The sequence below is a fragment of the Galdieria sulphuraria genome, assembly GCF_000341285.1.
Source record: "Galdieria sulphuraria unplaced genomic scaffold scaf_17, whole genome shotgun sequence".
NCBI classification, from domain to species: domain Eukaryota; phylum Rhodophyta; class Bangiophyceae; order Galdieriales; family Galdieriaceae; genus Galdieria; species Galdieria sulphuraria.
In genome coordinates this window covers 159775-184689 of record NW_005178458.1, presented here as the reverse complement: position 1 = coordinate 184689, position 24915 = coordinate 159775, and the positions used below count along the sequence as shown (strand labels likewise).

The 24915-nt window shown below is 38.6% G+C and overlaps 15 protein-coding genes across 17 annotated transcripts; 7 read left to right on the top strand and 8 right to left on the bottom strand.

Annotated features, from left to right (window-relative positions):
- Nucleotides 1–44: 44 nt before the first annotated feature.
- On the bottom strand, nucleotides 45–1005 carry Gasu_24540 (carboxymuconolactone decarboxylase). The gene has a single exon (XM_005706772.1). The coding sequence runs from the start codon at nucleotides 767–769 to the stop codon at nucleotides 215–217; it is 555 nt and encodes a 184-aa protein (XP_005706829.1). The 5' UTR covers nucleotides 770–1005; the 3' UTR covers nucleotides 45–214.
- Nucleotides 1006–1422: 417 nt separating this feature from the next.
- Nucleotides 1423–2895, bottom strand: Gasu_24530 (G2/mitotic-specific cyclin 1/2). Its single transcript, XM_005706771.1, has 2 exons — nucleotides 2570–2895; nucleotides 1423–2516 (listed from the first exon to the last, which is right to left on the bottom strand). Exons 1-2 carry the CDS (start codon nucleotides 2753–2755, stop codon nucleotides 1449–1451), a joined length of 1254 nt encoding a protein of 417 aa, XP_005706828.1. The 5' UTR covers nucleotides 2756–2895; the 3' UTR covers nucleotides 1423–1448.
- Nucleotides 2896–3569: 674 nt separating this feature from the next.
- On the top strand, nucleotides 3570–4644 carry Gasu_24520 (electron transfer flavoprotein alpha subunit). Its single transcript, XM_005706770.1, has one exon. It carries the CDS (start codon nucleotides 3581–3583, stop codon nucleotides 4601–4603), a length of 1023 nt encoding a protein of 340 aa, XP_005706827.1. The 5' UTR covers nucleotides 3570–3580; the 3' UTR covers nucleotides 4604–4644.
- Nucleotides 4645–4648: 4 nt separating this feature from the next.
- Nucleotides 4649–5409, bottom strand: Gasu_24510 (hypothetical protein). 2 transcript variants are annotated; one of them, XM_005706769.1, is made up of 3 exons: nucleotides 5179–5409; nucleotides 4875–5127; nucleotides 4649–4820 (listed from the first exon to the last, which is right to left on the bottom strand). In XM_005706769.1, the coding sequence occupies exons 1-3, from the start codon at nucleotides 5387–5389 to the stop codon at nucleotides 4673–4675; spliced, it is 612 nt and encodes a 203-aa protein (XP_005706826.1). In that variant the 5' UTR covers nucleotides 5390–5409; the 3' UTR covers nucleotides 4649–4672. The 2 variants fall into 2 exon arrangements, with proteins under 2 accessions (XP_005706826.1, XP_005706825.1); XM_005706768.1 differs by having other exon boundaries at nucleotides 4669–5127.
- A 10-nt stretch (nucleotides 5410–5419) lies between these two features.
- On the top strand, nucleotides 5420–6454 carry Gasu_24500 (mitochondrial protein translocase, MPT family). Its single transcript, XM_005706767.1, has 2 exons — nucleotides 5420–5627; nucleotides 5673–6454. Exons 1-2 carry the CDS (start codon nucleotides 5556–5558, stop codon nucleotides 5829–5831), a joined length of 231 nt encoding a protein of 76 aa, XP_005706824.1. The 5' UTR covers nucleotides 5420–5555; the 3' UTR covers nucleotides 5832–6454.
- Nucleotides 6455–6459: 5 nt separating this feature from the next.
- Nucleotides 6460–8396, top strand: Gasu_24490 (monovalent cation:H+ antiporter-1, CPA1 family). Its single transcript, XM_005706766.1, has 6 exons — nucleotides 6460–6717; nucleotides 6772–6891; nucleotides 6937–7024; nucleotides 7074–7214; nucleotides 7266–7570; nucleotides 7621–8396. Exons 1-6 carry the CDS (start codon nucleotides 6466–6468, stop codon nucleotides 8284–8286), a joined length of 1572 nt encoding a protein of 523 aa, XP_005706823.1. The 5' UTR covers nucleotides 6460–6465; the 3' UTR covers nucleotides 8287–8396.
- A 2-nt stretch (nucleotides 8397–8398) lies between these two features.
- Gasu_24480 (ABC transporter, Fe-S cluster assembly protein SufD, transmembrane) lies at nucleotides 8399–10269 on the bottom strand. Its single transcript, XM_005706765.1, has 3 exons — nucleotides 8925–10269; nucleotides 8688–8858; nucleotides 8399–8631 (listed from the first exon to the last, which is right to left on the bottom strand). Exons 1-3 carry the CDS (start codon nucleotides 10245–10247, stop codon nucleotides 8503–8505), a joined length of 1623 nt encoding a protein of 540 aa, XP_005706822.1. The 5' UTR covers nucleotides 10248–10269; the 3' UTR covers nucleotides 8399–8502.
- Nucleotides 10270–10399: 130 nt separating this feature from the next.
- Nucleotides 10400–11568, top strand: Gasu_24470 (uncharacterized protein). Its single transcript, XM_005706764.1, has 2 exons — nucleotides 10400–11425; nucleotides 11486–11568. The coding sequence occupies exons 1-2, from the start codon at nucleotides 10448–10450 to the stop codon at nucleotides 11531–11533; spliced, it is 1026 nt and encodes a 341-aa protein (XP_005706821.1). The 5' UTR covers nucleotides 10400–10447; the 3' UTR covers nucleotides 11534–11568.
- A 31-nt stretch (nucleotides 11569–11599) lies between these two features.
- On the top strand, nucleotides 11600–13824 carry Gasu_24460 (zinc finger-like protein). The gene is made up of 3 exons (XM_005706763.1): nucleotides 11600–12354; nucleotides 12411–13391; nucleotides 13444–13824. Exons 1-3 carry the CDS (start codon nucleotides 11629–11631, stop codon nucleotides 13690–13692), a joined length of 1956 nt encoding a protein of 651 aa, XP_005706820.1. The 5' UTR covers nucleotides 11600–11628; the 3' UTR covers nucleotides 13693–13824.
- Nucleotide 13825: 1 nt separating this feature from the next.
- Nucleotides 13826–15109, bottom strand: Gasu_24450 (tocopherol O-methyltransferase). The gene has a single exon (XM_005706762.1). It carries the CDS (start codon nucleotides 15101–15103, stop codon nucleotides 13859–13861), a length of 1245 nt encoding a protein of 414 aa, XP_005706819.1. The 5' UTR covers nucleotides 15104–15109; the 3' UTR covers nucleotides 13826–13858.
- Nucleotides 15110–15119: 10 nt separating this feature from the next.
- Nucleotides 15120–15911, top strand: Gasu_24440 (riboflavin synthase alpha chain). The gene is made up of 2 exons (XM_005706761.1): nucleotides 15120–15681; nucleotides 15731–15911. Exons 1-2 carry the CDS (start codon nucleotides 15181–15183, stop codon nucleotides 15821–15823), a joined length of 594 nt encoding a protein of 197 aa, XP_005706818.1. The 5' UTR covers nucleotides 15120–15180; the 3' UTR covers nucleotides 15824–15911.
- A 7-nt stretch (nucleotides 15912–15918) lies between these two features.
- Nucleotides 15919–16879, bottom strand: Gasu_24430 (myb domain-containing protein). The gene is made up of 2 exons (XM_005706760.1): nucleotides 16028–16879; nucleotides 15919–15971 (listed from the first exon to the last, which is right to left on the bottom strand). The coding sequence occupies exons 1-2, from the start codon at nucleotides 16862–16864 to the stop codon at nucleotides 15948–15950; spliced, it is 861 nt and encodes a 286-aa protein (XP_005706817.1). The 5' UTR covers nucleotides 16865–16879; the 3' UTR covers nucleotides 15919–15947.
- A 439-nt stretch (nucleotides 16880–17318) lies between these two features.
- Gasu_24420 (aconitate hydratase 1) lies at nucleotides 17319–20279 on the bottom strand. Of its 2 annotated transcripts, none has more exons than XM_005706758.1 (6): nucleotides 20168–20279; nucleotides 18901–20118; nucleotides 18674–18851; nucleotides 18023–18606; nucleotides 17852–17969; nucleotides 17319–17798 (listed from the first exon to the last, which is right to left on the bottom strand). In XM_005706758.1, the coding sequence occupies exons 2-6, from the start codon at nucleotides 20092–20094 to the stop codon at nucleotides 17440–17442; spliced, it is 2433 nt and encodes an 810-aa protein (XP_005706815.1). In that variant the 5' UTR covers nucleotides 20095–20118; nucleotides 20168–20279; the 3' UTR covers nucleotides 17319–17439. The 2 variants fall into 2 exon arrangements, with proteins under 2 accessions (XP_005706815.1, XP_005706816.1); XM_005706759.1 differs by having other exon boundaries at nucleotides 18901–20109.
- Nucleotides 20280–20784: 505 nt separating this feature from the next.
- Nucleotides 20785–22779, bottom strand: Gasu_24410 (MFS transporter, PHS family, inorganic phosphate transporter). Its single transcript, XM_005706757.1, has 2 exons — nucleotides 21646–22779; nucleotides 20785–21595 (listed from the first exon to the last, which is right to left on the bottom strand). The coding sequence occupies exons 1-2, from the start codon at nucleotides 22758–22760 to the stop codon at nucleotides 20845–20847; spliced, it is 1866 nt and encodes a 621-aa protein (XP_005706814.1). The 5' UTR covers nucleotides 22761–22779; the 3' UTR covers nucleotides 20785–20844.
- Nucleotides 22780–24199: 1420 nt separating this feature from the next.
- Nucleotides 24200–24909, top strand: Gasu_24400 (uncharacterized protein). Its single transcript, XM_005706756.1, has one exon. The coding sequence runs from the start codon at nucleotides 24285–24287 to the stop codon at nucleotides 24720–24722; it is 438 nt and encodes a 145-aa protein (XP_005706813.1). The 5' UTR covers nucleotides 24200–24284; the 3' UTR covers nucleotides 24723–24909.
- Nucleotides 24910–24915: the final 6 nt, after the last annotated feature.

The following is a 24915-nucleotide window of genomic DNA, read 5'->3' as shown; positions in this document are numbered from 1 at the left end:
GAGGCTAGGCTCTTCTCAACACTCAACAGTCATCATACAAAACAATGTTAAGTTTGTTAAACTGGTTGCTTGTCTATGTCATTATTCTATTCATACTCAACACAAGAGAATAACATGAAAGTGTAATGTCCTTTATACCGAAAATAAAATAGATACATTATTTGGCGCTAATACTATGTTTCCGAATCGTAAGAACTTTCAAAACTTTCGACTTTTACAAATCATCTAAAATAGATCGATAGCCCCTTCTCACCAATATATCAAGATTAGCAGGATTGATAGTTTCTGGTTTCGATAATCCAATGCCCGAGGACAAACGGTCCATAAAATTGTAGAGGCAACAAACTAGCATTGCATCCATTAGTACTTGCTCATCCCAACCAGCCGATAATACGGCTTCAACATCAGCTCTTTGTAATGTTTCTGGTCTAAGGGTTAGTTTCCGAACATACCATAGTAAGGGCTTCATTTCTGGTTCGATATTCAATTCATCCACGTTGTCTGCAAGGGGAGATAATAGCTGTTCACAAAGTTGATCGTTAGCCCCTAAACCTCTTGCTACACTTATCCGAATAGCAGTACTATAATCACAACGATTCACGGCAGATACAAAAGCACCAATGAGTTCTCTTTGAAGAGAGGTTAGGACCGAAGGACCGCGTAATATTCTTTCATGTAGTTCTATTAGGGGACCTGCTACATCTCTCCTATAGTGGACAAGACAAGAGAGAACACCGGACTCTTCAGTGAGTGATGGAAATAACGGCATAGAAGAATATGAACCACTCTACACGGTCACTCGGTTCCAACCACCAAGTTATTACAGTGTTATCCTACTGAGAAACAAGCTAAGTGTTGTTCCCTTCTATATTACGGATAAAGCGTTTCAACCAGTTTAGTAAGGGGCCTGTCAGTCAGTGGTCGAATGCGTAGAAACATAAGGAATAAACATCCGCCCAACTACGCGTCGTTGTTTTTCGCCACCCAAGGCGAGAATCGATGAGAGAGATAAAGTCCGTTTGGTCGCCAAGTTTGAGGTCTCCAGACACGTGGCGCAGGAATGTCTCCAAGATTTAGGGGCCAAGTGTTCTTTGTTGTCCAAAGCTACGTTAACGTCCATTTCCTAGGAAAACTTGTTGACAATCTCTTTCTTTTCTTCTGCAAAAAAACAGTTATACTTGTTTTTCCATGGAAATAATGTTACTTGATTCAAGGAAAACAAGGGGAAAAGATAATGGAAAATCAGGTGCAAATATATTGGGATGCTTAAAGGGATACTTGATGTGACCAAAAGAAATAAACTACAAGCACCCAACAAAAGTGACTCAATGTTGAGAGAAAAAGACAAGCACTCGACGGTACTACAAATAAAACAATATATGGAACAATATTCTTCAATCTAATAGCTATGTGCAAAAACTCAAATGGAAAAAGTTGTTTATTGCGTTCTACAAAGTTTCCAAACAGTCTACGGAAATCTTACTAACCTCTCCAAATTTTTGAAGAGAGTACTTTCTCTTGACAGCAGTGAGATGGAGATTGGGATCATTCTGAGAATGCAAAATTGAAAGCATTTCCTCACTACAAGTTTTGAGATCAGTAGCAGCGTAGTTGGAATGTGTTCGAGTCTTATCAGACCACTCAAATCTACCCACAAGCTTGCCAGTCAGGTAGACAGCAGATGCTGCCATTCTGCTGGGTTCGTATCGAATCATTTTGTAATGAGAGAGGCAAAGTTCCAACAAGTAATTAGCAAACAACATACTTTGCTTATCGGCATCAGCAGCTTTCAAAAAACGAGTGAGGAAGTTGAGAGAAGAAGCAATTGTAAGATCAAATTTGAGAATATTTAGCATAATGGCTTCCATACTTAATATTTCTTCCTTATTATAAGCTTTGTCAGTAATATATTCAAAGTCTCGTACTTCTGGAGGATATATTTCTTCATATTTGCTGGCGATGAGCATAGCAGTGACACCAACCAACTGCAGCTTCTGCCTTGTGATATGTTGCAAGCTTAAAAAACGATCAATAAGATTCACAGTAAGGTAGAGCGTTTCAGGCAGCAGTTTAAATTTCAGATGGACATCAACAAGCCAATCAATCAATATGGCTCGCATTCTTTCGTTAATATCCGGCTGTTCCATCATGTATTGTGGATCAGGCATAAATTTTCTTTCAATTCTTCTGTGATTGGCAATGATTCGATTCACGTAGGCTACCACTTGTTGAGGATCATGTCTATCAGAAGAATCAATATCATGTAGTGCAAGATCTGCAAATGAATCAATTGTAACCTTCAAGTTATCTTTGGATTGCTCTAGAATTTTCTTTGCCACTCGACTGGACTTTTTCAAAAAGTCTTGATCCAACTTCGAAACAAATTGCGAGAATTGAGAACATGTTTGAGTCGTATTTTTGTTTTGACTGCTACCAGAGCTCTTCGAAGACTCAGCAGCTTGTTTTTCAACAGCTGTATAGTCGCCCTTTTCTTGTTGACCTACTTTAAAGGAAACCTTTTAAATAGGTTATAATTCTTCATTCTAATGTTTCATGATACTTGAGATACCTTTTTGCCTACATTTGATTTTTCACTTTTAGCAACGTTTGTAATATCACCTAAAGCTCTCTTTGGAGCTGTAACAAAAGCACTGCTTCTATTGTTGCACGGTATATTGGTGTCACTTGGGCAACTCGAAGAGCAGTTTTCATCTTGGAAAACAACTTGTACTGGCACTTTCCTTCCTCGCTGCATATCTATAGATGAACGATATCTACTTTCTAATCAAAAGCAATTATTAGACAATAACAACAAACAGGAAAGTAGTCTTTGAGAAAACACAAGTCACCACCTCCCAGAAGAAATGATGGCCTTAAGAGCAATTTGTATGGAAAACGGTTATGAAATTGAAAAACTGTAACGTACTGAAGAACGCACCCTCACAAACTTAAATTGTGGCCGCACCCTCAAGGTTCAATGGGAGAGGAAGCCTTCGAACTTTTCTTCCTCTCTCTTCGAAATAAGTCCGAGTCTAAAATGTGAAGCTGTGGACGGAGTATGGAAAATAGATAGTTTTAGAATTTTTATGATTGTAGGTTCAAGTTGATTGCTTTCCTTGCAGAACTAACCAACCCCTTATGAACTGGAAACAAATAGTGATGGGTGGTAAACAACCCAGTTCGAGGTTTTGTATTCGCTATCTATGAAGAACTTTGAAACAAGGCATGAAACCAAAAATTAGCTGTTAATATACTCAACAAAACAAACAACATTCAATCTATTGAATGGTACCCAAGAGAGTCTTTGAATTGTAAATTTTATATTAAAAAACTATAGTTGCGCTAGAAACTTTCAACTACTCGTATCATGATTCATGTATATTGTCTCGTTCAACGAAATAAAATTGATCTTTCGACAGAAATTCAAAACTTCTCAATTCGCCCAATTAGCAAAGACATGTTGTTCACGAACCTGACAAGGACATCCATTTCTCTGCTCAGTAGGACAACAAAACCTTTTGTTGGCACCTACAAAACACATAACGAAACATGTCGTCAGCTGCACGCTTCCGTGTCTGCTATGGCTTCTTTGGTGATTGCCGAAATAGACCCCAGCAGTTCTCAACTTCAGGGCTCTTCGTTGGCAGCCATAACGGCCACCTCACAAATTACCTCAAAGATAGGTTCACAAGAAAATGATATTCATCTTCTTATAGCTGGCTATTCTTCTGATTCGGAAGCAGTGAACAAGGCCAAAGAAATTCCACAAGTATCAAAGATATATGTGGTGCCTCCCAACGAAACTTCTGAAAAGTTATTCAAATACGGAGTAGCAGAGTGGTTGGCTCCTTGTATCCAGCAATTGCATGAAAAGTATAAGTTTTCACATATAGTTGCGGGAGCTTCTACTTTTGGAAAAAATGTTATGCCTCGTGTTGCAGCTGGGCTCCAAGTTTCACAAGTTTCAGATGTTACCGGAGTAGAAGCTTCTGATGTGTTTATTAGACCCATATATGCCGGTAATGCCCTATCCAAGGTAAAGTGTACTGATCCTGTCAAAGTACTGACAGTGAGAAGTACGGCTTTTGAAAAGGCTGTTTTGAAGGAAGCTCAACAGTTACCGGTGGAAGAGTTATCTTTTACTCCAGACACGAATGCGTCCAAATGCGTAAGTTGGCTTTCTGAAGAAGTCAGTCAATCAGAAAGACCCGACTTGACGAGTGCACGAGTGGTAATTTCTGGTGGACGTGGATTAAAAAATGCAGAAAACTTTAAGATCTTGGAAGCGTTGGCTGATAAACTAGGAGCTGCAATAGGAGCAAGTCGGGCTGCAGTCGATGCTGGGTTTTGTCCAAACGAAATGCAAGTTGGTCAGACGGGTAAAGCGGTTGCTCCAGAACTATACATTGCGGTTGGTATTAGTGGAGCTATTCAGCACTTGGCGGGCATGAAAGATAGCAAAGTCATTGTTGCTATCAACAAAGATCCAGATGCGCCCATATTTCAAGTTGCGGATTACGGCCTTGTTGCAGATCTTTTTGAAGCCGTTCCTGAAATGACGAAACTGTTGGATCAAAATGCAAAGACAGCTGTCCATTCCTAGTAGGATGGAATAGGAAAGTGTAAGACTTGTATTAGAATAAATGAAAAGGAATGGACAGATAGCTACTGGTCAAAAATACTTGTGGCAGCCTTGGAAGCATATACTTGACTCCCATTTTCTTCTCCATCGTTTTGCTCTCCAGGAAGGGTGCAAATCATTACTTTCAAAAAAAGAAGTGTCTTTTGGAAAACCTTTCGTTGACGTATGTTTCTTCTTCCTGGGCAGCAAATACAGTTAGTTGACAACGTTTCCTATAAACTTCGATACCAACCCTGAAGCAAATGTTGTTTCTCCGTTTAGAGAGTCAAGAAACATCGAATTTATCAAAGGCTTTTCAACTACTTTCTTCCAATCTCTTTGTGTCTTCGAAGCCTTGTATGAACTCCTGCTTATCCTTCCTTCCTTCTGCTCTTCCTTGGGAACTTTCCTTAAAACTTCCTGTACTCTCTTATCTTGTACAATCTCCCAACAGACATTTTCAGCTTGGATGTTGCCGAGAAAACCCTTAGAATCGAAGTGCCTATCTAAAGTTTACGAAAAATTATGAAAAGTACTCAAGGAATAATCAACCATACCTTCGATAGCTCTCAAAATTGTATCTACTTTGAGTCTCCTCAATACTTCTAATTTATCTACAAATTCCTTTCTTACAGTAGATGACGTTTCTTTCAAACGTTGTAATCTTCTGATGGTTTTCAACCGCAACAACCTTATCGCTGTTTTGCAGGCTTTTCTCAGAGAAAGTTTCCCAGTATTCTTTCTTTCTTCAAAATTGTTATACAACATATTCTTTCGTTCATGTCGATAATTATTTTGAACCATCCTGAGACAAACTACTCAGAGAGTACAACCACTTGAGTCCATCGCTTTGTCACTTTAGCAACAATTGATTGATTGAGCATTTGGTAGAGGTTGGGTTTTCGGTATAGTCTTGTTAAGAAAAATATTGACAATGTCAGAGGCAAACAGCAACAGTGAGTTTCAAACTTTTATTGAACAAGAAAACCAAAAAGCTGCCATTCAAGTAAGTTGCTGCAACGGTTATTGAAGGAAGTAACAATTCCTATAGGCAGCCATTTCCAAACTGACCGAGACCTGTTGGGATAAGTGTGTTGGAAAACCTGGAAGTAAATTAGACCGTGCGGAAAGTGAATGTATTGCAAACTGTGCAGAGAGATTTCTTGATTCTAGTTCGTTTATTATGCAACGGCTGATGAAGAAACAGTAACGGGACGTCGTGATGTTGGAGTAGCTTTATAAAGCTAATTGGAATAGAGTTTCTAAGAATGTTTTCAATATCGATGATACGTACTTGATAGATATAAAAAAATCCAATTTTGTTATGAAGAAAGATCTTGCAAGTTTATTTCATACTTGTTCAGAAACGCAACACATAAACTAGAGTCATCTCCGGTTCGTGAAAGAATCAGAGCTCGACCGACGCGAGTCACATTTTTCGAACCTCAATAACTTCAACCTACTGAAGCTTCTGGTCCAAGGTTGATCTGCTCTTTCGAGGCTTCCTTCTTCGGGTCTTTTCAAACAACGATGTATTGAAGCTTTCGTCGTTGTCCCATCAAGAAATAAACCTTTTATGAACCATTTTAGTTGAATATTTACGAAGCAATTAACATATCAAAGTCTCTAAGAATATAATATTTTACCAAACAGAGATACTTTACGATTCTTTGGTTACATTTTGTGTCTTCAGAATGCTAAACTGAAAAATCGGTTCGATCTATTTCCTCAGATAGAGACTTCACGTTATTTGGTTATCGCTTGAAATGAAAGATTAACTTGTTTAGCAAGTTTTGCTCATCGGCGAATAACTATTCTCAAACTATTAACGACAATCAAAAGATATGAAGACGGATACCGACTTTGTGGGCCCTCAACCTAACGACTTTGTAGACGCACTCACGATGCTTTTACTGTTGATACTTCTCCTTCGTTGGCTAAACAAAAGAACTTTCAATATTCCTGATTCTATCGCACTTTCGCTCTCTGCAGTGACTTCTTCCATATTGGCAATCCTTGCGAATCGACTATTTCCGCACATTTTCATACCTGGATTGAACCTGGACAGATTTCAACACTTTACCGTATCTTTCCCAGTAAGAATAGCTAGTTTTTATTTTCGTCTAGATTCAACAAAAAGACTTTAAAAGAGCTTTGTTCTCGATTCTGCTTTGGGTTTTCTTCTCTTCGCCGATGCAGCAGAGTTGGATATTATTTCACTTCGCAGAACCGTCGAAATTATATTCTCTCTGGCAGTATTTACTACTTTGGTATGTTGTTAATATTTTTATATTATCTTTTGATGAGCAAAATAGTTGGCTTCCATTTTGAATGCTGCATTTCTCTTTCTTCTCCTAACAGCAATTGCCAATCCACTACCGTTTGCACATTGTCTGTTATTCGGTAAGAATATTGGAATTCAAGTTGTATGGACTTTGTCTGATATCCAAAGGTGCCATTATTTCACCTACCGATCCTATTGCTGTGAATGGAATATTGAAAAGTAACAAGTCACTTTTGCCGAAGCTGCAACGGTTTATTATCAATGGAGAAGCCTTATTCAACGATGCTGTTGCGGTGGTATTATTTACAGGTACTTGAAATGATCAATGAAAAGAACAGAAGGACTTAGTTTGTTTTGAAGGTCTTCGGAGATGGATCCGCAGTCCACAGAAAGTAGGAGTGGGATATTTTCTCGACATGGTGGTTCGAGAAGTGTTGTTTGGAATCGTGATTGGTTTGGTTCTCGGTTATCTTGCCTACTATTTGTTGCAGAATATCAAAGACAAGATATTAGAAGCTAACGTAACCATTGTTTTGGTTTTGATGATCAACATGACTGCAAAATATCTGGGAGCCTCCATTCCTTTGGCCAGTGTTGTAGCAGGATTGATTATTGGCAACTATGGAACAACTTTTGCTATGAGTTCCAGTAAGTCTTTTCATTGGGTAAGCATCCCATCATAGTGTAGATGCTTCGATTGAACGATGATTTTTAGTTGTGGCAGTTGATTAGTGATAACTTGAATAGTATTTTATATCTTTTGATGGGATTTATCTCAATTGCTCTAGTCACACTTCCAGAGAGCAAAGGCTCTTATGGTACCAACATTTATTACGGTATATTTCTAGCCATGATTCCTTTATCCTTGTTTGCTCGTTTCTTATCCATATTTATTCCACTTCAATGCCTTAAATTTCTTTATTTGCTTCGTGGTCAACGCCTTCATCCAGCATTGAGGAATGCCGTTCCATTTCGTTTTATAGGAGTACTAACTTGGAGTGGAATGAAAGGGACGATATCGGTCGCATTGGCTTTATCTCTTTCCGAAGATATCCACTCACGCAATTTGATTTTTCAATTGTGTTATTTGTTGGTTTGTTTTAGTACCGTTGTACAAGGACTGTTTTATGAACCAGTTATTCGATGGCTAACTCCACCTATACCTGTTTCTTTACCACAGTCGATGACTAGTGAAGAAAAGTCATTTTTGAATATATCAGGTAATATACCAATGATGATGGAGAAGGATGGACACAAGAACAAACCACTCTATCGCGAAAAGACTCCTCAACTGGAGCCATTGCCATCGCTATCGGATATGATTCGCTCTGTTGGTCTTATGGCAGTGGCACTTCATGAAAACCAACGAGAGTCTGCCTAGTAGATGCAACAGGAGAAAATGAACAACATAATAATGGAATGATATTCAACTTGAGATAGATAGAAATAATATGTGTGTCAGAAGGAGAAAAGAAAGCCCATACTATTTGAACACATTGTACATATTAAACCAAGACTCCCTTATACTTTATCTCCATAAGAATATAGAACAACCACCCAAGTTACTTCGTTTCTATTTGCTGCTAATCTAAAATACTCAAGTGGTCCAATCCCATTGTCCTTCCTCAACAGTATCCGCTTCAATCACTTTTTCTTCCTTGGAATTATTCACTACTTGTGCAATGAGACTTTCCATACGAGCAACAATCGAAGGAAATGGAAACTCCTCAATTACATGTGAGTCATAAATGAAAAGTACAAGCAATGGAAACCCAACTATACCTTTAACAATTCCAAAGAAAAGCTTCTTACTAACAAGACACGAGCATCCCATTCTGGTATGCCTCGTGACAACAAATAAAACAATTCATCCTCCTCTATTTCAGAAACAGTAGCGCCATGAGAACATTCTACTTCGTCGTTTGCAATTTCCAACATTGGCATAGTTTTTGTCTATTTCAAATGATATCAGTATATATCTATCTATGATGACCTAACAAAAGAAGGTTTCCATCTTACTTGAGCACGATTTGATAACAACATAGAACGACACAACTGATGCGCACAAGTATGCGGAGCTTCCCTTCTAATCTTAACAAGACCTCTAAACACACATTGGGAACGATCAGCAACCAAATTCCTCTGCAACTGTTCCGAGTGACAACTTGGTACGCGATGATCAACAAATGAATGAAAATCCAACGTTCTTTCTTCATTTGCAATTGCCAAACCATGTAATGAAGTATTCGACTCTCTTCCTACTAAATCAGTGGTCATCGTTAGACGACCAACTTTACTGCCTGAAGAAAGGAAGCGAAACTGAAATGTACAATATTGTTCAAGTTGAGCGTTCAAAGATCCTAGCCAGAGAGCATCTTTGGGGCATTCATTGACAATATAATACTCTAAAGTTGCACTATCTCCTATACTAATGGAAGTAGCGAAGTTATCCAAATAACCTCCAGATGCACCAAAGTGATGTTGTAATATTTTTACATGAGAACCTCCTTCAACAACTACAACTATTCTTGGATGTGAAATCCCATAAAATGAAGAATTCAAACAATTCGATGAATAGCAACATAAATGGATATAATCTTGCAACGAAACATCTTGTGGTATCCAAACAATTGTTATGTCACGAAAACTTGCCAAATTAATGGCTCCAAATATATTGGTTTCCTGAATTCCGGTCTCTCCCTTTTTCGTCAACTCATATATCCATCGTTGACGTTCTACATCCAACTCTGTTACTGAACCAATGAAAATTCGGTCAGGTATATTTGAAATGTTGGAAAGAAAAGGGTCAAAAACACCGTCCACTAAAACAACTCGCTGAGACTGTACGTCCTTTTCGAACAAGGACTCGAGCAGTTGGTTGTCTACACGATGAGAAGAAGTCTGGAATCTTGTCAAAAATAAATTTCGGAGATTCGTAAAACGCCATAGTTCATCCTTTCTTCCAGGAATCCTTAGTCGAGTCTTCAGTTCCTCCTCCGCTTCCCTATGCAAACTATTCAAGACTGCTGTGTCTTCATGATTTGCGGTGCTTTCCCTACAGTCAAGAATGGACTGTAACCACGTCTTGTCTTCCGTTTGTTTTGCACTTTCTTGAATGGTTGAAGAGGACATGAAAGTTGTCAAAGTGGTTGGTCGTTTCCTTGTGGTAACAAGTGGGCTCTTGCGTTTGTTAAACTCAGTGCATTTCCGTGGGTGTAGAGAGTAGCCATATGGAAAGCTTGAAAGGAAACGAGTTTCCCTTTGAACAAGTAACTTTTCGTTTCCTTGGCTCAAGCAAGGAACGAAGCAAATCTCTCTCCAACACATCTCTTCAGACTTCATTTGAAATGACAACCACACTCAAGACAGCGAATGATCCAGTCATAAGCATCTTCATCACTTTCATTAGTTGTTTCAACAAAATATCATATGAAGATGAAAAAGACTATATGATAGAATAGAAGCAATTAATATTACTATTCCTATACACTCAACCAACACGCTTGGGCAACTTTTTCATTTTGGTTAACACACTTGTGTGCATGTTCAACGCATTGGTTTCCTTGATATTGTTTTGTACATTTTGGTGCAAACTATATAGTCTTGGCGTCCAAGTTCAAAGACAATCCATCGAGGTAAACTCTGGAAACAGGAATACTGTTCACGATGACTTGAAACTACCGGTGTTGACTTTCGAAGACAAAATCACTTGGCGGGCTCGATCTTCAAATTTGCCAAAGGAACAAGAAGAATATACATCACACTCTACAAAGACTGCTCATATGAAAGAAAAAGCAAGACTATACAATACAGAGTTAAAGGTACAAAAGGCAACTTCTTTAAGGGATGCTAGTAAAATTAGAAAACCTCGGACACAAAGAAGGAAGCATAAAGTTGGGTCGAACGAGTGGAAGAAGAAGAATGAGAGCCTATCACTTTCTAAAAGGCTTCGAAAAGTTTTGGAAGGAATAGAAGAGGATGAAAGAAAGGAAGAAACGATCTCGTCAGAGAGTCCGCACTCGTTACAAGCTGTCAAAGTTTCTAGTCCAAAAGTGGAAGAAGATAAAGGAGAGATGTCTGGAGAGAAAAATACAGTTGAAAATAAGAAAGTTAGAGTTACTCCTCCTTCGCTCAACAAAAGGAGACGTCTAATTATTAGTGACCAGAGAGGCTTGTCATTCATACTTGAACCAAATGTTGTATCTCACCATATCTACGAACAAAGAATATCAACTCTGTACCAGAAAAATGATAACCAGACAGAATCTTCTATACAAACATTAGGTCAAAAGGAGGGACCAAAGGATTCTGCCACTCACCATGTGGTTCGAGACATATCGAAAGAACAACTTCATCAACCCAATTTTTCTGTTGTTGATCACAGGGAAGGCAATAAGGCTTCTGATATTCGACAAAATATAAATAATAGTTTGAACATGTTGTCTATGCCGCCTGTGTCGGTTGATAAGGCTTTTGATTCAGCTCCAGGCTTAGCAAGCATTGCATTTCAAAGTGGACAAGTAAGTAAGAGATCGATATTGAATGTTCATTGTTCATTCATGGCTTATTATATTTCTTAGACGTCACAAAGTCATTCTAGACAAAGAAGAATTCGACATCGTCGTTAGTTACCATATCAACGAATAAATAAGTGTAGAATTTCAAAGCGATGATTTTTCCCTCTCTCTGGAGAAGGAACTGTTGGGATTTGGTCTATCAATTGATGTTTGGTGCTGGAGTGCACTTTTATGAACAGAGTCCATATATTGGTTCATTGAACGATGAATCTTGTTCTTCAGACATTCAAAACGGATGGAAGTGGGAAAGGTTCTCGGGAAAAGTTATAAAACAACTTTCCTCTCTTCAAGTCTCTTCTTCCTCTGACCCAGAATACGGCACAGCAGCAGAAGAAACTTCAGAGTTTGAGGCACCTTTTGCTTGGGATGGCGCAATTGTTAGCCTACATGTCGAACTTAAACAACCTTTACTGTTTGATTCTGAACGAAATGAGTTTAGCTGGCTAAAAGCTTGGAGACTGCCAGAAATCAGAGTACATTTAAGAAGGACCATCGAGCCTTGGAAAGAAAGTACGATTAAGGTCATGCTTGTTTGTGCAAGTAACACTTGGCCCTTTTTTGAACAAGTAAAGTTGCTTGGAGACTGTAGTGCCCAGGCGGTTGGTGGAGAATGTCGTTTTTCACGTCTACGCTTAACAACAACTAGTAGCAGCCTTGGAGGGCGCAAATTTCACATTGTCGTTGCAATATTTTCATCGACAGCCAAATGTGAAGCTGCGTTAATTTCAAGTGGTTTTGCTGTATATTCGAGAAGTCAGCCTGATAAAACGAAAAAAAGGACCCACTCAAAAACAAGTCCGGAAAACTCCAACAAATCCTTTTACAGTCGCCTATTTTCACCTGATTTGTTCGAAAAGGAGTTCATTAAAAAGGTAAGTTTGTTGCATATTGAAATAGGCTTTCGAATAACAGCTTGTGACGCTTCTAGTTTCGGGCACAAGGTCAAGAAGCAGTAGATGAAGTTATTGACAACTCAACTATCGGACTTGTTCGTTATTTTCAAGCAACAAACATTCGCCATAAATGCAGGAATCCTCTATTTCTCGCAATTCGATTTTCCAACGTTTTAGCTATTTCCAGGGACTCAACTATTGTTGAGACAGAAAATGAAGATTCTTATTGGTCATTGTTTCAAGCTCTCGATCTTTATCATCCTGTGGCAGCTTTGGGAATACCTTTATCTATTCATACTTCTCCTTCAGGAACTCCTATTTGGTTTCTATCCATTCGCGAACCTCAAAATATGTCTATGGAAATACGAAAGTTTGTCACTGAAAATGTGGGAACTTCCAGTCTAGGCCATGTTGGTTTCGCAAATGATTTGTCGCTACTTCCTCCGAGATTTAAAACTTTGGAGAATGTACAGCAACTGAAAAGAGTCTACGAAAAAATGTTTATATTAGAAAGTCGTTTATCCAATGTATGTCAGGTGAAAATGTTCCCAGAAAACAACGAAAACATCACCGGTGTCTCTTTAAAGCCAATGAATCAAGAATTGGAGGAATCCTTATCGGACGTTGAGAATAATTCCCATGAAAAGAGTCCAAGTTCGGAATCGGCTGTATCTGAGAGAAACTTGTGTGGACAAGATGACTTTGCCAATTCATTTTTAGATATTTATCGCGAGCCTTGTAATGTAGAGACAAATGAGTGTTCATATCACGAGCATATTTCGAGAGACTTTATTTGTTGGTTTCAACAATTGCACAAGGACTTGAAGAAGAGCTTAGAGAAGATGAAGCATTATGCCTCTCAACTGGTAATGAAACCTAGCTTGGAATCTTTTCAACAGTTGAAAGCAGTTTGCGAACGTTTTCGTCGTTCTCTTAGAATTCACTCTTTTATTGAAGATCATACTTTATTTTATGAAATTGGAAAACGTTTGCCTGGGCTAGTAGAGGCTTATCACGTAAGTGAATTTGCATTTACCTTTTGTTTATTGCGTTAATACAAATTTATAGTTGGATCATAATATGGAAAGTGGAGAGGTGAAGGCAATCGTCGATATGGTAAATACTTTTGATCCGCAATATGCAGGAGATCTGTTTCTTCGTATCACAGGATTTTCTTCTCAGTTTCTGTTTCATATGGAAAAGGAGGAAGAGCATTTAGTACCAAGATTGTTGAATGTTATGACTTCTGGGGAGCTTTCAGATTTGTTTGTACGTTTGAGGAATGAAATTGCAAGCTTGGAACTGGACAGTGAGTAAAGTGGTCATCATAGTCATCATCGTGATAGTTTGAGCCAAAATGGTTATATTTGTGTGTTTTTGTTGGTTTTCTCAAAAGTTGTCGACGATGACTGTAATGATTTTGTTATGACGAAAGGAATATGATGATCGGGTTGTATAAACCATTTTTATTTGTTTTCAACTCTCAAACGGATAACCTTTTCATTCCACTTAAAGCACCCAATACCAGCAACTTTCTGTGTAATGCTTGAAGCATATGTCGAATAGCAAATACTGAACGTATTGTATCCCAATCTGCTTTTCTCAACTCTGCAACTGCCTCCATAGAAAATGCAGTTTGTAGAACTTGAATCCAAAAAGGAAATGCAGAAGCCGACCAATCTGCCTCTTTAAGTCTTGTCATACCTACTTTCCAAGTTACATTTGAAAGTTCTTCCAATGAACAAATATAAGGCAATCGATAGGCTTCATAAATGGAATACAATATCACACGTTCTTCATCTGAGAGTGGAGGAGGACATTTGCGATGACACCAAACCAGCATAGCAAACTTACCATTCGGCTTTAAGACGCGATACAATTCTGACAAAAACAAGTATTTATCAGCCATATGTTCGCCTGATTCCAAACTCCATACGATATCGAATGAATTATCAGGAAAAGGAATATGATGTGCATCGGCGACTACAAGTTCCACTTGTTCTTCCAACTTTTGTGCTTTGGTTAACACATTCCCACGTTCAACTTGTGCCCTACTGAGTGTAATACCTGTGACGTGAATGCTTGGATCCTTCTTCGCCAAATAACGTGCAGCACCTCCAATTCCACAACCAACATCCAATATGCGAACAACTGGACCTGTTGATAACACGTCATCCAATTCTGCAAACTTCCAAAGCTCTTCTATCATATCTTCTTGTGCACGGATGCGATCCTTTTTCTCTTTCCCTGTTTCTCCATAATACCCGTGATGCATATGCTCTCCCCATAAAGTCTCCCACAAATAGGATCTTGCGTCATAAAAGTTAGCGATGGCAGGCCCTATATCTATAACTGAAGGTCTCTTCCGAACGATCAACTTCTTCACTAGAAATCTTCTTCTCCACCATAGAACGATTACAACCAACATAGCAGAGGCAAAAGCAACAATATAAAAGTATTTGGCCAACTTCCAACCGTTGAAATAATGATAACGGTGAGAAATTATAAAAGAACTGGTCCATCGACACTTTCCAACACTCCCATCCACGATAGCTGAAACAAGGGCAACGGAGCGAAAACAAACTGGAAGTGCTCCAATACATGTAGAGAACGAATGACTACCTTTTGGAGAAAACAAGTGCCGTCCAAACCAACTAGAGAAAGGCAATTTCTTGTTCCAAATAGTTCGAGGCGTATTGTTCACAACTTGTCCTATAAAACCATTCATGAGAACCTATCCACACCTAAATCATGATCTCGTTTCGAAAAGCAAAAAGGATGATGATTTGTGCATAGCGCAACTTGATGGTTTTTACTGGAATCGTTGAAGAAATAGGAAAAGTGGGTTCACTTGATAAAGAAGAAACTCATTTATTGCTTTCCATTTTTGCTAAACAAGTTTTACAAGATTTGCATATCGGAGACAGTATTGCTGTCAATGGGGTTTGTTTAACTGTGTGCAGCTTTGACGATCAGAGTTTTGTGGTTGGAATTTCTCCAGAGACTTTGAGACGAACCAATTTAGAACAATTGAAAGAAGCGAGTCCAGTGAACTTGGAAAGAGCACTGTCAGCACAGGGACGATTCGGTGGTCATATTGTGCAAGGACACGTGGATGGTGTTGGTACTATTCGTTCGATGTACCCAGAAGGAGACTCTTTGTGGTTTTGGGTCGATACTACGAGAGAAATTGCTGCATTTGTGGTAGAGAAAGGCTACATCGCAGTAGATGGTACCAGTCTTACGGTTTGTGCCACCCAAGACTGTTCTTTTCAATTTATGCTCGTAGCCTATACACAACAACATGTAAAGTGGACTCTGTCTGTTTTAAAGGTTCTCTCATGAGTGTTTCTAGGTCATTCTTCCGCAAAAACAAGTAGGTGACCAAGTGAATCTAGAGGTGGACATTCTGGGAAAGTATGTCAAGCAATTTATTAAACAAGACTAGTTATTGTCACTTTTCATTTCCTAACTTATCTTCCAGTGAAGCGTGCGTTTCATTTGCCACAACAGATAATAAATGCACACCACATAGATCAGGAACGGTTTTCTCATTTCTCTTTCTGTTCTCTTCAGATGGATAAGCCAAAGGACTGCTGGCAGTGCTCTCCTGAGTTAGGGGAGAAATAGAATAGGCAGACAATGAGCTAACACCAGACTGCAAATGTTGTTGCGAAGTACTTCTTTTTGCTTCCCTCGCCAACTTCATAAAGTATTTCTGTAAATGAGTTCTACATTGCACCATCGATCTCGTCCCAACATAAGTAGAGATAGCTCGCAAATCTCTGTGACCAAATTCCGAAAGAGCTTCTAGAAACAGTTTATGTTCTTCCGGTGACCAATATCTTGATTGTCCTCCCTTGTCCGTTGTAGTTTTGGATTTTTTCCTTTTTTCCTTATTTTCTTCCCAATCCGAATGAAACATGCTATCATCATTATTTGCATCTGGAGTGTCAAATGAATGTTGTTGACCAGTAACCGTAGGTCCAAACACACATTTCGGGCATCCATCCAACATTTCATTACAATGTGAACAATACATCAACTCACCATTCAATCCACCCAGTCTCTGACAAGAACAACGTCCCTTTGCATGAGCTGCTGCTGCTGCTGCTGCTCCTGCTCGGAGTCTATCCATTTCTGTCCTTGCTTTGGAAAGCTCACTCTCCAAGTGAAGTGCGTGACTTTGTAGCTTAAGTAATTGCTCATGCAATGACTCTATTTGTGCTGCTGCACAATTGGTATGGTTGCTTAGTCTTCGTCGCTTTTCACATTGGGTATTGGAGGTTTGACCTGTCTCCGATGAAATCGACTGCTGGATTGAAACCATTCCTTTTATTTCTTCTCTTTGTGTAGAAGAGGCCGTGTCTTCGTTTTTCACCAAAGTTTTTGTTACATGTGGCGTCAAGTCTGTTCCAGTATGCTTCTCTTCTGTAGTTTCATCTACTTGTGTTCTACCTAGTGAAGAGTCGAGTTGTTTTGTATCCATTACACGATAAAGACACGAATTGTATATTTGCGAAGAAGAAGCTCTTTCACTATATTTTGTCGACACACAAGCTTAACACTCTTTGTCTCGAAGCTCGTCTTCAGAATACCGGTAAGTGTTTTTATAGCCCTAATAGAATAGACACACTAATAAAACAGCAATTTCAAAATAACCTGTGCATAGCACTATTCTTGAATACCATACAAGTGTCAAACGAAAGGAAACCAATCAAGGAAATGTCTTTGACAGGGGGCCGAGGAAACAAGAAGCAATCGAAGATGGAGATTGGAATGTTTCCAAGTCCAGGATTTTCTTTAGATGAGGGTGCGTAAATGCCCAGAAAGAGGGAACGAGGGAGGAGAGGAAGGCCGATCTTCCCGCTAAGAAGAAGTGGAGGGATTCTTTCGACTCTGTCATCTTCTTTGTGTTCCCTTTTCTATTTGACGTGATTTAAAAAAAACATACATGATGATCACAAGAGCAAGTTCCTTTTGTATCCAGAAAATATTCTTCATTTTTACGCTTGAAACACGAAACAAAAAACAATAATTCCTTCCACAAGAATACTTCATTCTTTACATTTGTTTTCGACCCGCTTTCAAGTCCTCTTTAATCTTGTTCAAAGCTGAACCATGCTTGAACCATTCAAATTGTTCTTCACTAAATGAATGATTCACTTGAATGTCAAATGTCTCACCATTTTGTTTCTTCACTCGAACTGTAAGTGGACTTCCTGGTTTCAAATCTTTCAAGCCCAAAATAGAAATGCGATCGTCCGGACTTATGCGATCATAGTCACCAGGATTAGCAAAAGTTAAAGGAAGAAGACCCTGCTTCTTTAGATTCGTTTCGTGGATACTTGCAAAAGAGCGAACCAAAATAGCAACTCCTCCTAAATGACGAGGTTCCAATGCTGCATGTTCTCGACTCGAACCTAAAAATAATAACTCAACAAAATAGCACCCTCAAACAATCCAACTAAAGTACCTTCGCCATAATTTTCGTCTCCAATAACAATCCATGGCATACCAGCAGCTTTATAGGCACGAGCAGTATCAGGAACTGGGCCATATTGACCCGTCAACTGATTTTTCACATTATTGGCCTTTCAACCATTCAACAAAAATTGTCCTTTCGAATACAATAATGTAAACTCACCTTGCCATTTTCAGCATTGATGGCACCGATAAACATATTGTTGGAAATATTATCCAAATGTCCCCTGTATTTGAGCCAAGGTCCTGCCATAGAGATATGATCTGTAGTACATTTTCCTTTCACTTTAATCAAGATGGGCATATCTGTAAAGTCTTTTCCATCCCATGCTGAAAATGGGTCAAGTAACTGAAGTCTTTCTGATGTGGGGGACACCTTTAGCTCCACTGCTTCTGGATTATCTTGTGGAGGTTGAAATGTATCTTTACCAGTCAAGAAACCTTTTTCAGGTAGTTCTTGACCATTTGGTGGTTCTAATTGAAACTCTACTCCATTAGGTCCTTTTATCTTATCCTTCTGAGGATCGAAATCTAAAGTTCCGGCCAAGGCAAAGGCAGTGACTAGTTCTGGTGAAGTTACAAATGCATGTGTCTTTGGATTCCCATCGTTTCGCATTGCAAAATTACGGTTAAAGGAGGTAAAGATGGAATTAGGTTCTCCTTTCTTCACATCTTTACGATTCCATTGTCCAATACAAGGTCCACAAGCATTAGCTAGCACTACTGCCCCAACTGCTTCGAAAATTTCTAACAAACCGTCCCTACAATAATAGTTTAGGTTGACAGAAAACTTGTCGAATATCATCCAAATGACGTTCAATAGTGGCACGAATTTGTTCCGAACCCGGATTAATAGTAAAAATAGTCTTCATTTTAACACCCTTATCTAAAGCTTGTTTGCAAATGGAAGCGACACGGGTTAAATCTTCATAGGAAGAGTTGGTGCAGGAACCCACCAAACCAGCAGAAAGCTTCATTGGATATCCAGCATTCTAAACATGTTTCAGTTTGGAAATGATAAAAGATATCAACTCTACTCACCTTGGCGTCATCGCGGATTCTTGACACTGTGTGACCAAGATCAGGTGAGAAAGGACCGTTTATCATCGGCTCTAATTTGTCCAAGTCGATTTCGATTACTTTGTGATAGTTACAGCCTTCATCCGGTTGCAACAAAGCACTATATTTCTTTGCCAGATTAGCTATACCTTCACGACCAGTTGCTTTCAAGTAACGATTCATGCGCTCATTGTAACGAAACAATGAAGTGGTTGCACCAATTTCTGCACCCATATTGCAAATAGTTGCCATACCAGTACAAGACAACGACTCAACTCCCGGTCCAAAGTATTCTATAATAGCTCCTGTACCACCCTTGACAGTCAATATCTCTGCGACTTTACAAATCACATCTTTCGGGGAACCCCAATCGTGGAATTTTCCAGTTAGATGGACACCATATATTCTTGGAGCTTTGATTTCCCAAGCAAGACCGGCCATAACATCTACAGCATCTGCACCTCCAACTCCAACAGCAACCATACCGAGTCCTCCAGCATTTGGTGTATGTGAGTCTGTTCCTATCATTAAACCACCAGGAAAAGCATAATTTTCGAGAACAATTTGGTGAATAATTCCACTACCGGGTTTCCAAAATCCCATGCCAAACTTTTTGGCTGCACTAGATAAAAAGTCAAACACTTCCTTGTTAGTTATGTTTGCTTGTTCGAGATCTTTGGAGGCTCCATTCTCTGCAGTTATCAAATGATCACAGTGAATAGTGGTTGGAACAGCAGTACGTGGAAGACCTGCCGATATGAATTGAAGTGTAGCCATTTGTGCTGTTGCATCCTGCATGGCAACTCTATCTGGCGAAACCTTGAGGTAAGACTCCCCTGGAACTACCTTTTGCGCGGGATCTACCAAGTGACCGTAAAGGATCTTCTCTGCCAAAGTCAAAGGCCTCCCTTGTGCTTCGCGCGCTATTTTAACTTTCTTTTCTAAGGATTCATAGATCGGATTCAAGGGTCTGTTTGTTTCAAAGCGAGAAAGCGGAACTGTTTCTTCAGATTCACTGCGAAGAGACGCACTTGTTTTGAATCCACTAGCAAGTCTGAATTCTTTCACAACTCGAGTCCAACCTAAAGAATACATGTATTGGATTTGTGCGCTTGAACTGTCAAACTTTTTCAAGCGAGAGCGCAAGCTGGTCACTCCCAGGTTGAATGACAACATCTTCCACCCTATCAACTTAAATATCTGTTTCACTTCATACTTCTTTGTCAAGAAAATAATAAGTGATATATACCTTTCAAAGCAAAATAAAAAGAGATATGTTAGGTTCCAACAAAAGAATGCTCAACAGCCGCCGAAACTTGCAATTTGTTACAAAAAAGAACAAATTAAAGTAGGATAATGCTTTTTCAACTGGGCTTATATGGATTCTTCTAAGTTGGTTTCTCCCAAAAAATTTTTATTGGTGTTCTAATAGTGGTAGAGTTTGTGTTTCCTTTTACTGTATAACTTTGTATCTACTCTTTTTCGTAGGATATGGCTCGTTGACTCTGTTGATATTCATCAAATGAATGAGACTGTAATCATTATTTCTATGATGGGATGTGAACAATGAATAATAAAGTGGAACACAAATCTTACTGAAGAGTTTGTAAGGTCAATGAGAAAAAACTAACTATTCTATTGTTTTATCATTGACTCATAGAGAAGTTCACTTGTGACATAGTTATGGCCAAGTCAATACAAGATATACAGCATCTTTTTGTAGGGATTGGAATTTAAGTTTCACAAGGCTATGTATAATACACTAAGTCTATTGAGAATATTTGTGTGTTTGACATGGTTCAGCTTTTTTCAGATCAGGCTGCTGTACAGAGTGATGATATCTCCGCAATGTCGCAATAACGTTGACCATCTTAACTCTCTTTTATTCATCACGACACAACTATCTATTATAGTTGTACACAAACTTTACTTGTTGTTTTCAGAATCATCCAAATGGTCAGGCAACAAGACGTGTTCATCAAGGATCAAACCATTATCATCTTTCTTCTTCTCACTGTAAAACATCTCCATTTCTTTAACAATATCGTAATATCCCATTTCTTCTGAATTCTTTACAAATTGTTGATATCCAATCTTACCCATCTTGTATTTTGACCACAGTGATGAAAATAACGTCAAGTCCTTGTAATCAATGGGCAAATTTGCAATATATTCCATTTGTGTTTTAAGAAGAATCTTTTCCGAGCGACAAAGAGAAGCCATGTAGAGACGACGATAGTCCAAAAAATTTGCGTTAAAAAGAAGCTTCTGAACCAAACCCTTTAGGGTGTAGTTTCTCAAGTCTTCGCACTCCAAATCCTGTTGAGTCACACCCCATTTTGTAGCAAAACGTGCACAATGTCTTCTTCTCAATTCAACAAAGCGAGTATCCTCTCCTGCTAATGATCGATGTGAATATTCGGGTACAAATAGCATACATAAAAACAATCCTAGAAATTCCATTCCAGCATAAAACCACATTGTCTTTCTGAGACCCGAATTGGTCTGTTCTATGCCTCCTGACCAACGCAACCAAATAGAAGGAAAAGTAGTTGTTCCAACTATAGCACCCATCACTCCAAGAGAAACCGATATTCCATACATGGTAGCTCGAATACGAGTAGGAAAAGCCTCTGCTGGCACTAGATAGGCACAAATGTATACAAAATTCTGAAATCTGAGCCAGCCATCATGTGAGCAACTAGAAGATGGAAATGTTCTACTTACCCAGCAACAAATGTGCTCCATATGATCCATGCAATGGGCTTTGCTTTAAACTGATAGAAAAAGCCAGTATTTATTAGTTGAGTACTACCAAGCCAAAGCCATCCAAACATGCCCGTTTTACGTCTTCCCAGCTTGTCTACAATAAAAGCTGCAATAAATGCAGTCCATATGATCCATGCAACACCTTCCACAAGAACAAGCCAAATGCTTTTAAAAAGGGAAACTCCGATCACATGTTGCAATATAAGATTACCAAATGTCCCCTGACTGTAGTTTATCCAATCAACTAAGAAATATAAAGTAACTACTCCAATCGTTTTAGGCATGAAATGTCGAAGAATAACAAAGAGATCGAGCCCATCGTATCTTCTTCCTCTTCGCAGTTGATCTTTCTTAAACATCACGGAGTCCTTCATTCTGGTCCTAAATATAAGAACTATAATGACAGGAATAGTAACAATGCCAAACGAAAGTCGAGCAACAACATTCCAATTACAATTGGATGCAGTTCCAAGATATGCATTGCGACAAGCAACACCAACCAGTAAAAGTTGAACTAGAAGAGGAGCAAAATTTCCAGTACGTTCTAAGCAAAGAGAAAGCATCGCAACTCTTCTTCCTCGGGTAACTGGATTCACCTGTTCACTATCTTCCATTGTATTGGGAATATTGCAAGTGTATTCGCCACCCATTCCAAGGCCAGCAACTCCTTGAGCAATACACATCATCCAAATAGTACCGACATGACTTGTGCCATTCATTGCGACTCCAAGTAGGTTTCCGAGGAGCACTAAACAAGAGCACATAATCAGACCTTTTTTCCTTCCAAAATGATCAGCAATGACACCGAATACTAGTAAACCGAACATCACTCCATACAACATAGAGACACCTACTGCAGTTTGAACAACGACATCTTGTCCCACACTAGGAAATATATCTGTGAACATAGTGAGCAGTACACTATTGATATTGTACATATATCCATTCACGAAGAAACCAGCTGAAGTTCCAAAAGCATTGAAGCGTATTGCATCCTTATCCTCTTCTGATAAGGGAGCTATCCTATTAGAATCCGGAATATCTGTTTCTTGTGAAGTTGTGGAAGTCTCCATAAGATCGAGCGATTCCTAACTTTATATATGAACAAACGGAACGAAATTCTTCAATGGCTGAAACCACTGGACGAGCGGGACATCTATGGGACATGGTCTTTAACGGAATCATTTGGATATTTGTTGTAACAGAAAACTAATATTGATTTCCCTCTGAAAGGATTAGAATTATCGGGAGCTGTATTATATTCAATGTTACAATCTTATAGTTCTTTGGAGGTGAATCTTGTTTTAAACTCCATTGTTCAATAGAAGGCTTGCCATATTCTTTTTACAATTTCAAGAAGAAGTTTCGTTTTACACTAGTCGACATTTGAGAGTTGCCAAAGTCCATGGAAAGCTTGTCCTCTTGAAGCTTCATTGGTCTCTTGCAAAGCAAATTACAATAACTTGAATTTGTCGACATAGAAGAACATAGAGAACCATTATGTTGAACACGTGATCAATACAACTAGAGTTTGTACATGTGAAAGTGCCAAGTCATTTTCGGGTGAAACAGTCTTAATCTTTCTAAACGGTTCGGGATTCCACTTTCCTGTGAATTTTGTGAGAATCTGTTATTTGCCTTTGTCAACAAGCGAGTTTTTTAGCTTAATCTAGTCTATAAAGTTAGTGGGAACGGGAGAGGGGCTAAACTATTCCACCCTTAATTTCTTGCTACTCGCTGATCATTTGTTGTCTCCAACCTAAATCAGTTGAGCTTTGATCAAAGGTTGACCTATCCATCTATATATATTTTAGGAGACTTGCAGATTTGTAGACAGACAAATTTTTGAATCGTATTTCCCATAGTACCGTTAGATTGCTTTCAAATTCTGCTGTTCTACGATGGCAATAAGATACAAATTTGTAGCTTCAACCTCCTTTACTATCAGAGAATAGGGTGATGTTTATGGGTCTGAGTAACTTTTGTTTTCTCAGGAATAATGTTTTGTGCGTAATAGTTACAATGAATCTTGCTGCTTTGTTTCACATATATTGGGGTATTCTAGTTGATCTTGATGTACTTAGACTATCTCAGATAATTTCTTTAAAGGCTCAATGTTCAATACTATCGAATGAGGCTAAAGAATTTTGTCAACTTGCGAGAGTTGATAATACATGCAAAACCATCTATCATTCAAAGTTTCAGTCGATAATCGATATGGATAGCAAGTCTAGTTTAGCTGGTTTTGCAATATCCCTTCGAGGGTAAGAACGTTGCAAATGTTTTAGAAGAAAATGAATTTCAAAATAAATGCATGAGAATGAATACTTTGAATTAAGTGATATGCAATATTCAATATTCTTTTCCCAAAAAGTTCCAAGTTGAGTTGAAAAGAATTGATGACTACTCCATTTGATTATCTTTCAAGTAGGATATGTTGCAATTGATAAACAAAGACTGTAGAATGAATTGATGTTGTTTTAAAAATGGCAGATATTTTCAATATTACTCATTCTATTGTTGACTTTTGGTATGATAAAATGGAAATAGATGAAATTTCTTGTGATCCAACGTAACCTCCGGATGGATGGTGAGAAATGATAAGGATGATTGACCTTTCAAGTGAGTCGTCTTATTGTAGAGTTGCAACAGGTTTCGTTTGTCCTCATTTACTGCAACGTAGTAAAATTTGTCTAGTAAAGTTGAAAAGAGTTTCCTTGAGAGAAAATTACAGTTGGGTTCGAAATAGACGACAAGCAACTCAGGGTGCGTTGTTCTTTCTACTCAAGGGACAGAGTGGAGATCAAAACGACTCTTCGAGTGAAAAAGATGAGAAAGATGGATCCGACGTATTTCGGTTCCGAGCAACTCGAAGCGGTGGAGTACGTGGTGGTAACATAGAAGAGAAAAATACAAAACGTGTTTTAAACGTTTGGTCGAGTGAAACAGGGTTCCTCATCGGTCTCGTGTTTGTGTTTATATTGTTTTTATTCTATCTATATGAATATCTTAAGGAATACTATTTTAGTCCATAAAAAATGTCTCTATGCACCTTTTATTTCAAGTTGCAGAAACTTCCAACGAACCAATTTCCAATTTCTTCCAGTCTTATTCCAAAGAAGATATATGAGTCTCAGTTTACAAGTTCTTTGTAGAGACGACAATGATCAATTTGTTGGAGTTAACATTCGATCGGAAGAAAATAAAAATTTCATCTGTCTCTTTTGC

Excerpts from the sequence above, each read along its gene's own strand:
- Gasu_24500 (XM_005706767.1), top strand. The coding sequence starts at position 5,556 with ATGTCAGAGGCAAACAGCAACAGTGAGTTTCAAACTTTTATTGAACAA. Across the intron at positions 5,628-5,672 it reads ACCAAAAAGCTGCCATTCAA|GCAGCCATTTCCAAACTGAC; the intron begins GTAAGTTGCTGC and ends CAATTCCTATAG.
- Gasu_24530 (XM_005706771.1), bottom strand. The coding sequence starts at position 2,755 with ATGCAGCGAGGAAGGAAAGTGCCAGTACAAGTTGTTTTCCAAGATGAA. Across the intron at positions 2,517-2,569 it reads AATCAAATGTAGGCAAAAAG|GTTTCCTTTAAAGTAGGTCA; the intron begins GTATCTCAAGTA and ends CCTATTTAAAAG.
- Gasu_24490 (XM_005706766.1), top strand. The coding sequence starts at position 6,466 with ATGAAGACGGATACCGACTTTGTGGGCCCTCAACCTAACGACTTTGTA. Across the intron at positions 6,892-6,936 it reads TGGCAGTATTTACTACTTTG|TTGGCTTCCATTTTGAATGC; the intron begins GTATGTTGTTAA and ends TGAGCAAAATAG. Across the intron at positions 7,215-7,265 it reads TGCGGTGGTATTATTTACAG|GTCTTCGGAGATGGATCCGC; the intron begins GTACTTGAAATG and ends TTTGTTTTGAAG.
- Gasu_24410 (XM_005706757.1), bottom strand. The coding sequence starts at position 22,760 with ATGGAGACTTCCACAACTTCACAAGAAACAGATATTCCGGATTCTAAT. Across the intron at positions 21,596-21,645 it reads TGGAGCACATTTGTTGCTGG|ATTTCAGAATTTTGTATACA; the intron begins GTAAGTAGAACA and ends TGGCTGGCTCAG.
- Gasu_24540 (XM_005706772.1), bottom strand. The coding sequence starts at position 769 with ATGCCGTTATTTCCATCACTCACTGAAGAGTCCGGTGTTCTCTCTTGT.
- Gasu_24430 (XM_005706760.1), bottom strand. The coding sequence starts at position 16,864 with ATGGATACAAAACAACTCGACTCTTCACTAGGTAGAACACAAGTAGAT. Across the intron at positions 15,972-16,027 it reads AACAACATTTGCAGTCTGGT|CAGTCCTTTGGCTTATCCAT; the intron begins GTTAGCTCATTG and ends GAGCACTGCCAG.
- Gasu_24480 (XM_005706765.1), bottom strand. The coding sequence starts at position 10,247 with ATGAAGTCTGAAGAGATGTGTTGGAGAGAGATTTGCTTCGTTCCTTGC. Across the intron at positions 8,859-8,924 it reads TGTTATCAAATCGTGCTCAA|ACAAAAACTATGCCAATGTT; the intron begins GTAAGATGGAAA and ends CATTTGAAATAG. Across the intron at positions 8,632-8,687 it reads TTTCTTTGGAATTGTTAAAG|GAGTTTCCATTTCCTTCGAT; the intron begins GTATAGTTGGGT and ends CATGTAATTGAG.
- Gasu_24440 (XM_005706761.1), top strand. The coding sequence starts at position 15,181 with ATGGTTTTTACTGGAATCGTTGAAGAAATAGGAAAAGTGGGTTCACTT. Across the intron at positions 15,682-15,730 it reads TAGCCTATACACAACAACAT|GTCATTCTTCCGCAAAAACA; the intron begins GTAAAGTGGACT and ends GAGTGTTTCTAG.
- Gasu_24510 (XM_005706769.1), bottom strand. The coding sequence starts at position 5,389 with ATGTTGTATAACAATTTTGAAGAAAGAAAGAATACTGGGAAACTTTCT. Across the intron at positions 5,128-5,178 it reads AATTTTGAGAGCTATCGAAG|ATAGGCACTTCGATTCTAAG; the intron begins GTATGGTTGATT and ends CGTAAACTTTAG. Across the intron at positions 4,821-4,874 it reads GAAACAACATTTGCTTCAGG|GAAGAAGAAACATACGTCAA; the intron begins GTTGGTATCGAA and ends TTTGCTGCCCAG.
- Gasu_24520 (XM_005706770.1), top strand. The coding sequence starts at position 3,581 with ATGGCTTCTTTGGTGATTGCCGAAATAGACCCCAGCAGTTCTCAACTT.
- Gasu_24400 (XM_005706756.1), top strand. The coding sequence starts at position 24,285 with ATGATAAGGATGATTGACCTTTCAAGTGAGTCGTCTTATTGTAGAGTT.
- Gasu_24470 (XM_005706764.1), top strand. The coding sequence starts at position 10,448 with ATGTTCAACGCATTGGTTTCCTTGATATTGTTTTGTACATTTTGGTGC. Across the intron at positions 11,426-11,485 it reads TTGCATTTCAAAGTGGACAA|ACGTCACAAAGTCATTCTAG; the intron begins GTAAGTAAGAGA and ends TATATTTCTTAG.
- Gasu_24460 (XM_005706763.1), top strand. The coding sequence starts at position 11,629 with ATGTTTGGTGCTGGAGTGCACTTTTATGAACAGAGTCCATATATTGGT. Across the intron at positions 12,355-12,410 it reads AAAAGGAGTTCATTAAAAAG|TTTCGGGCACAAGGTCAAGA; the intron begins GTAAGTTTGTTG and ends TGACGCTTCTAG. Across the intron at positions 13,392-13,443 it reads GGCTAGTAGAGGCTTATCAC|TTGGATCATAATATGGAAAG; the intron begins GTAAGTGAATTT and ends ACAAATTTATAG.
- Gasu_24450 (XM_005706762.1), bottom strand. The coding sequence starts at position 15,103 with ATGAATGGTTTTATAGGACAAGTTGTGAACAATACGCCTCGAACTATT.
- Gasu_24420 (XM_005706758.1), bottom strand. The coding sequence starts at position 20,094 with ATGTTGTCATTCAACCTGGGAGTGACCAGCTTGCGCTCTCGCTTGAAA. Across the intron at positions 18,607-18,673 it reads AATTCGTGCCACTATTGAAC|AAATTTTCGAAGCAGTTGGG; the intron begins GTCATTTGGATG and ends ACGGTTTGTTAG. Across the intron at positions 17,799-17,851 it reads AGACGAAAATTATGGCGAAG|GTTCGAGTCGAGAACATGCA; the intron begins GTACTTTAGTTG and ends TATTATTTTTAG.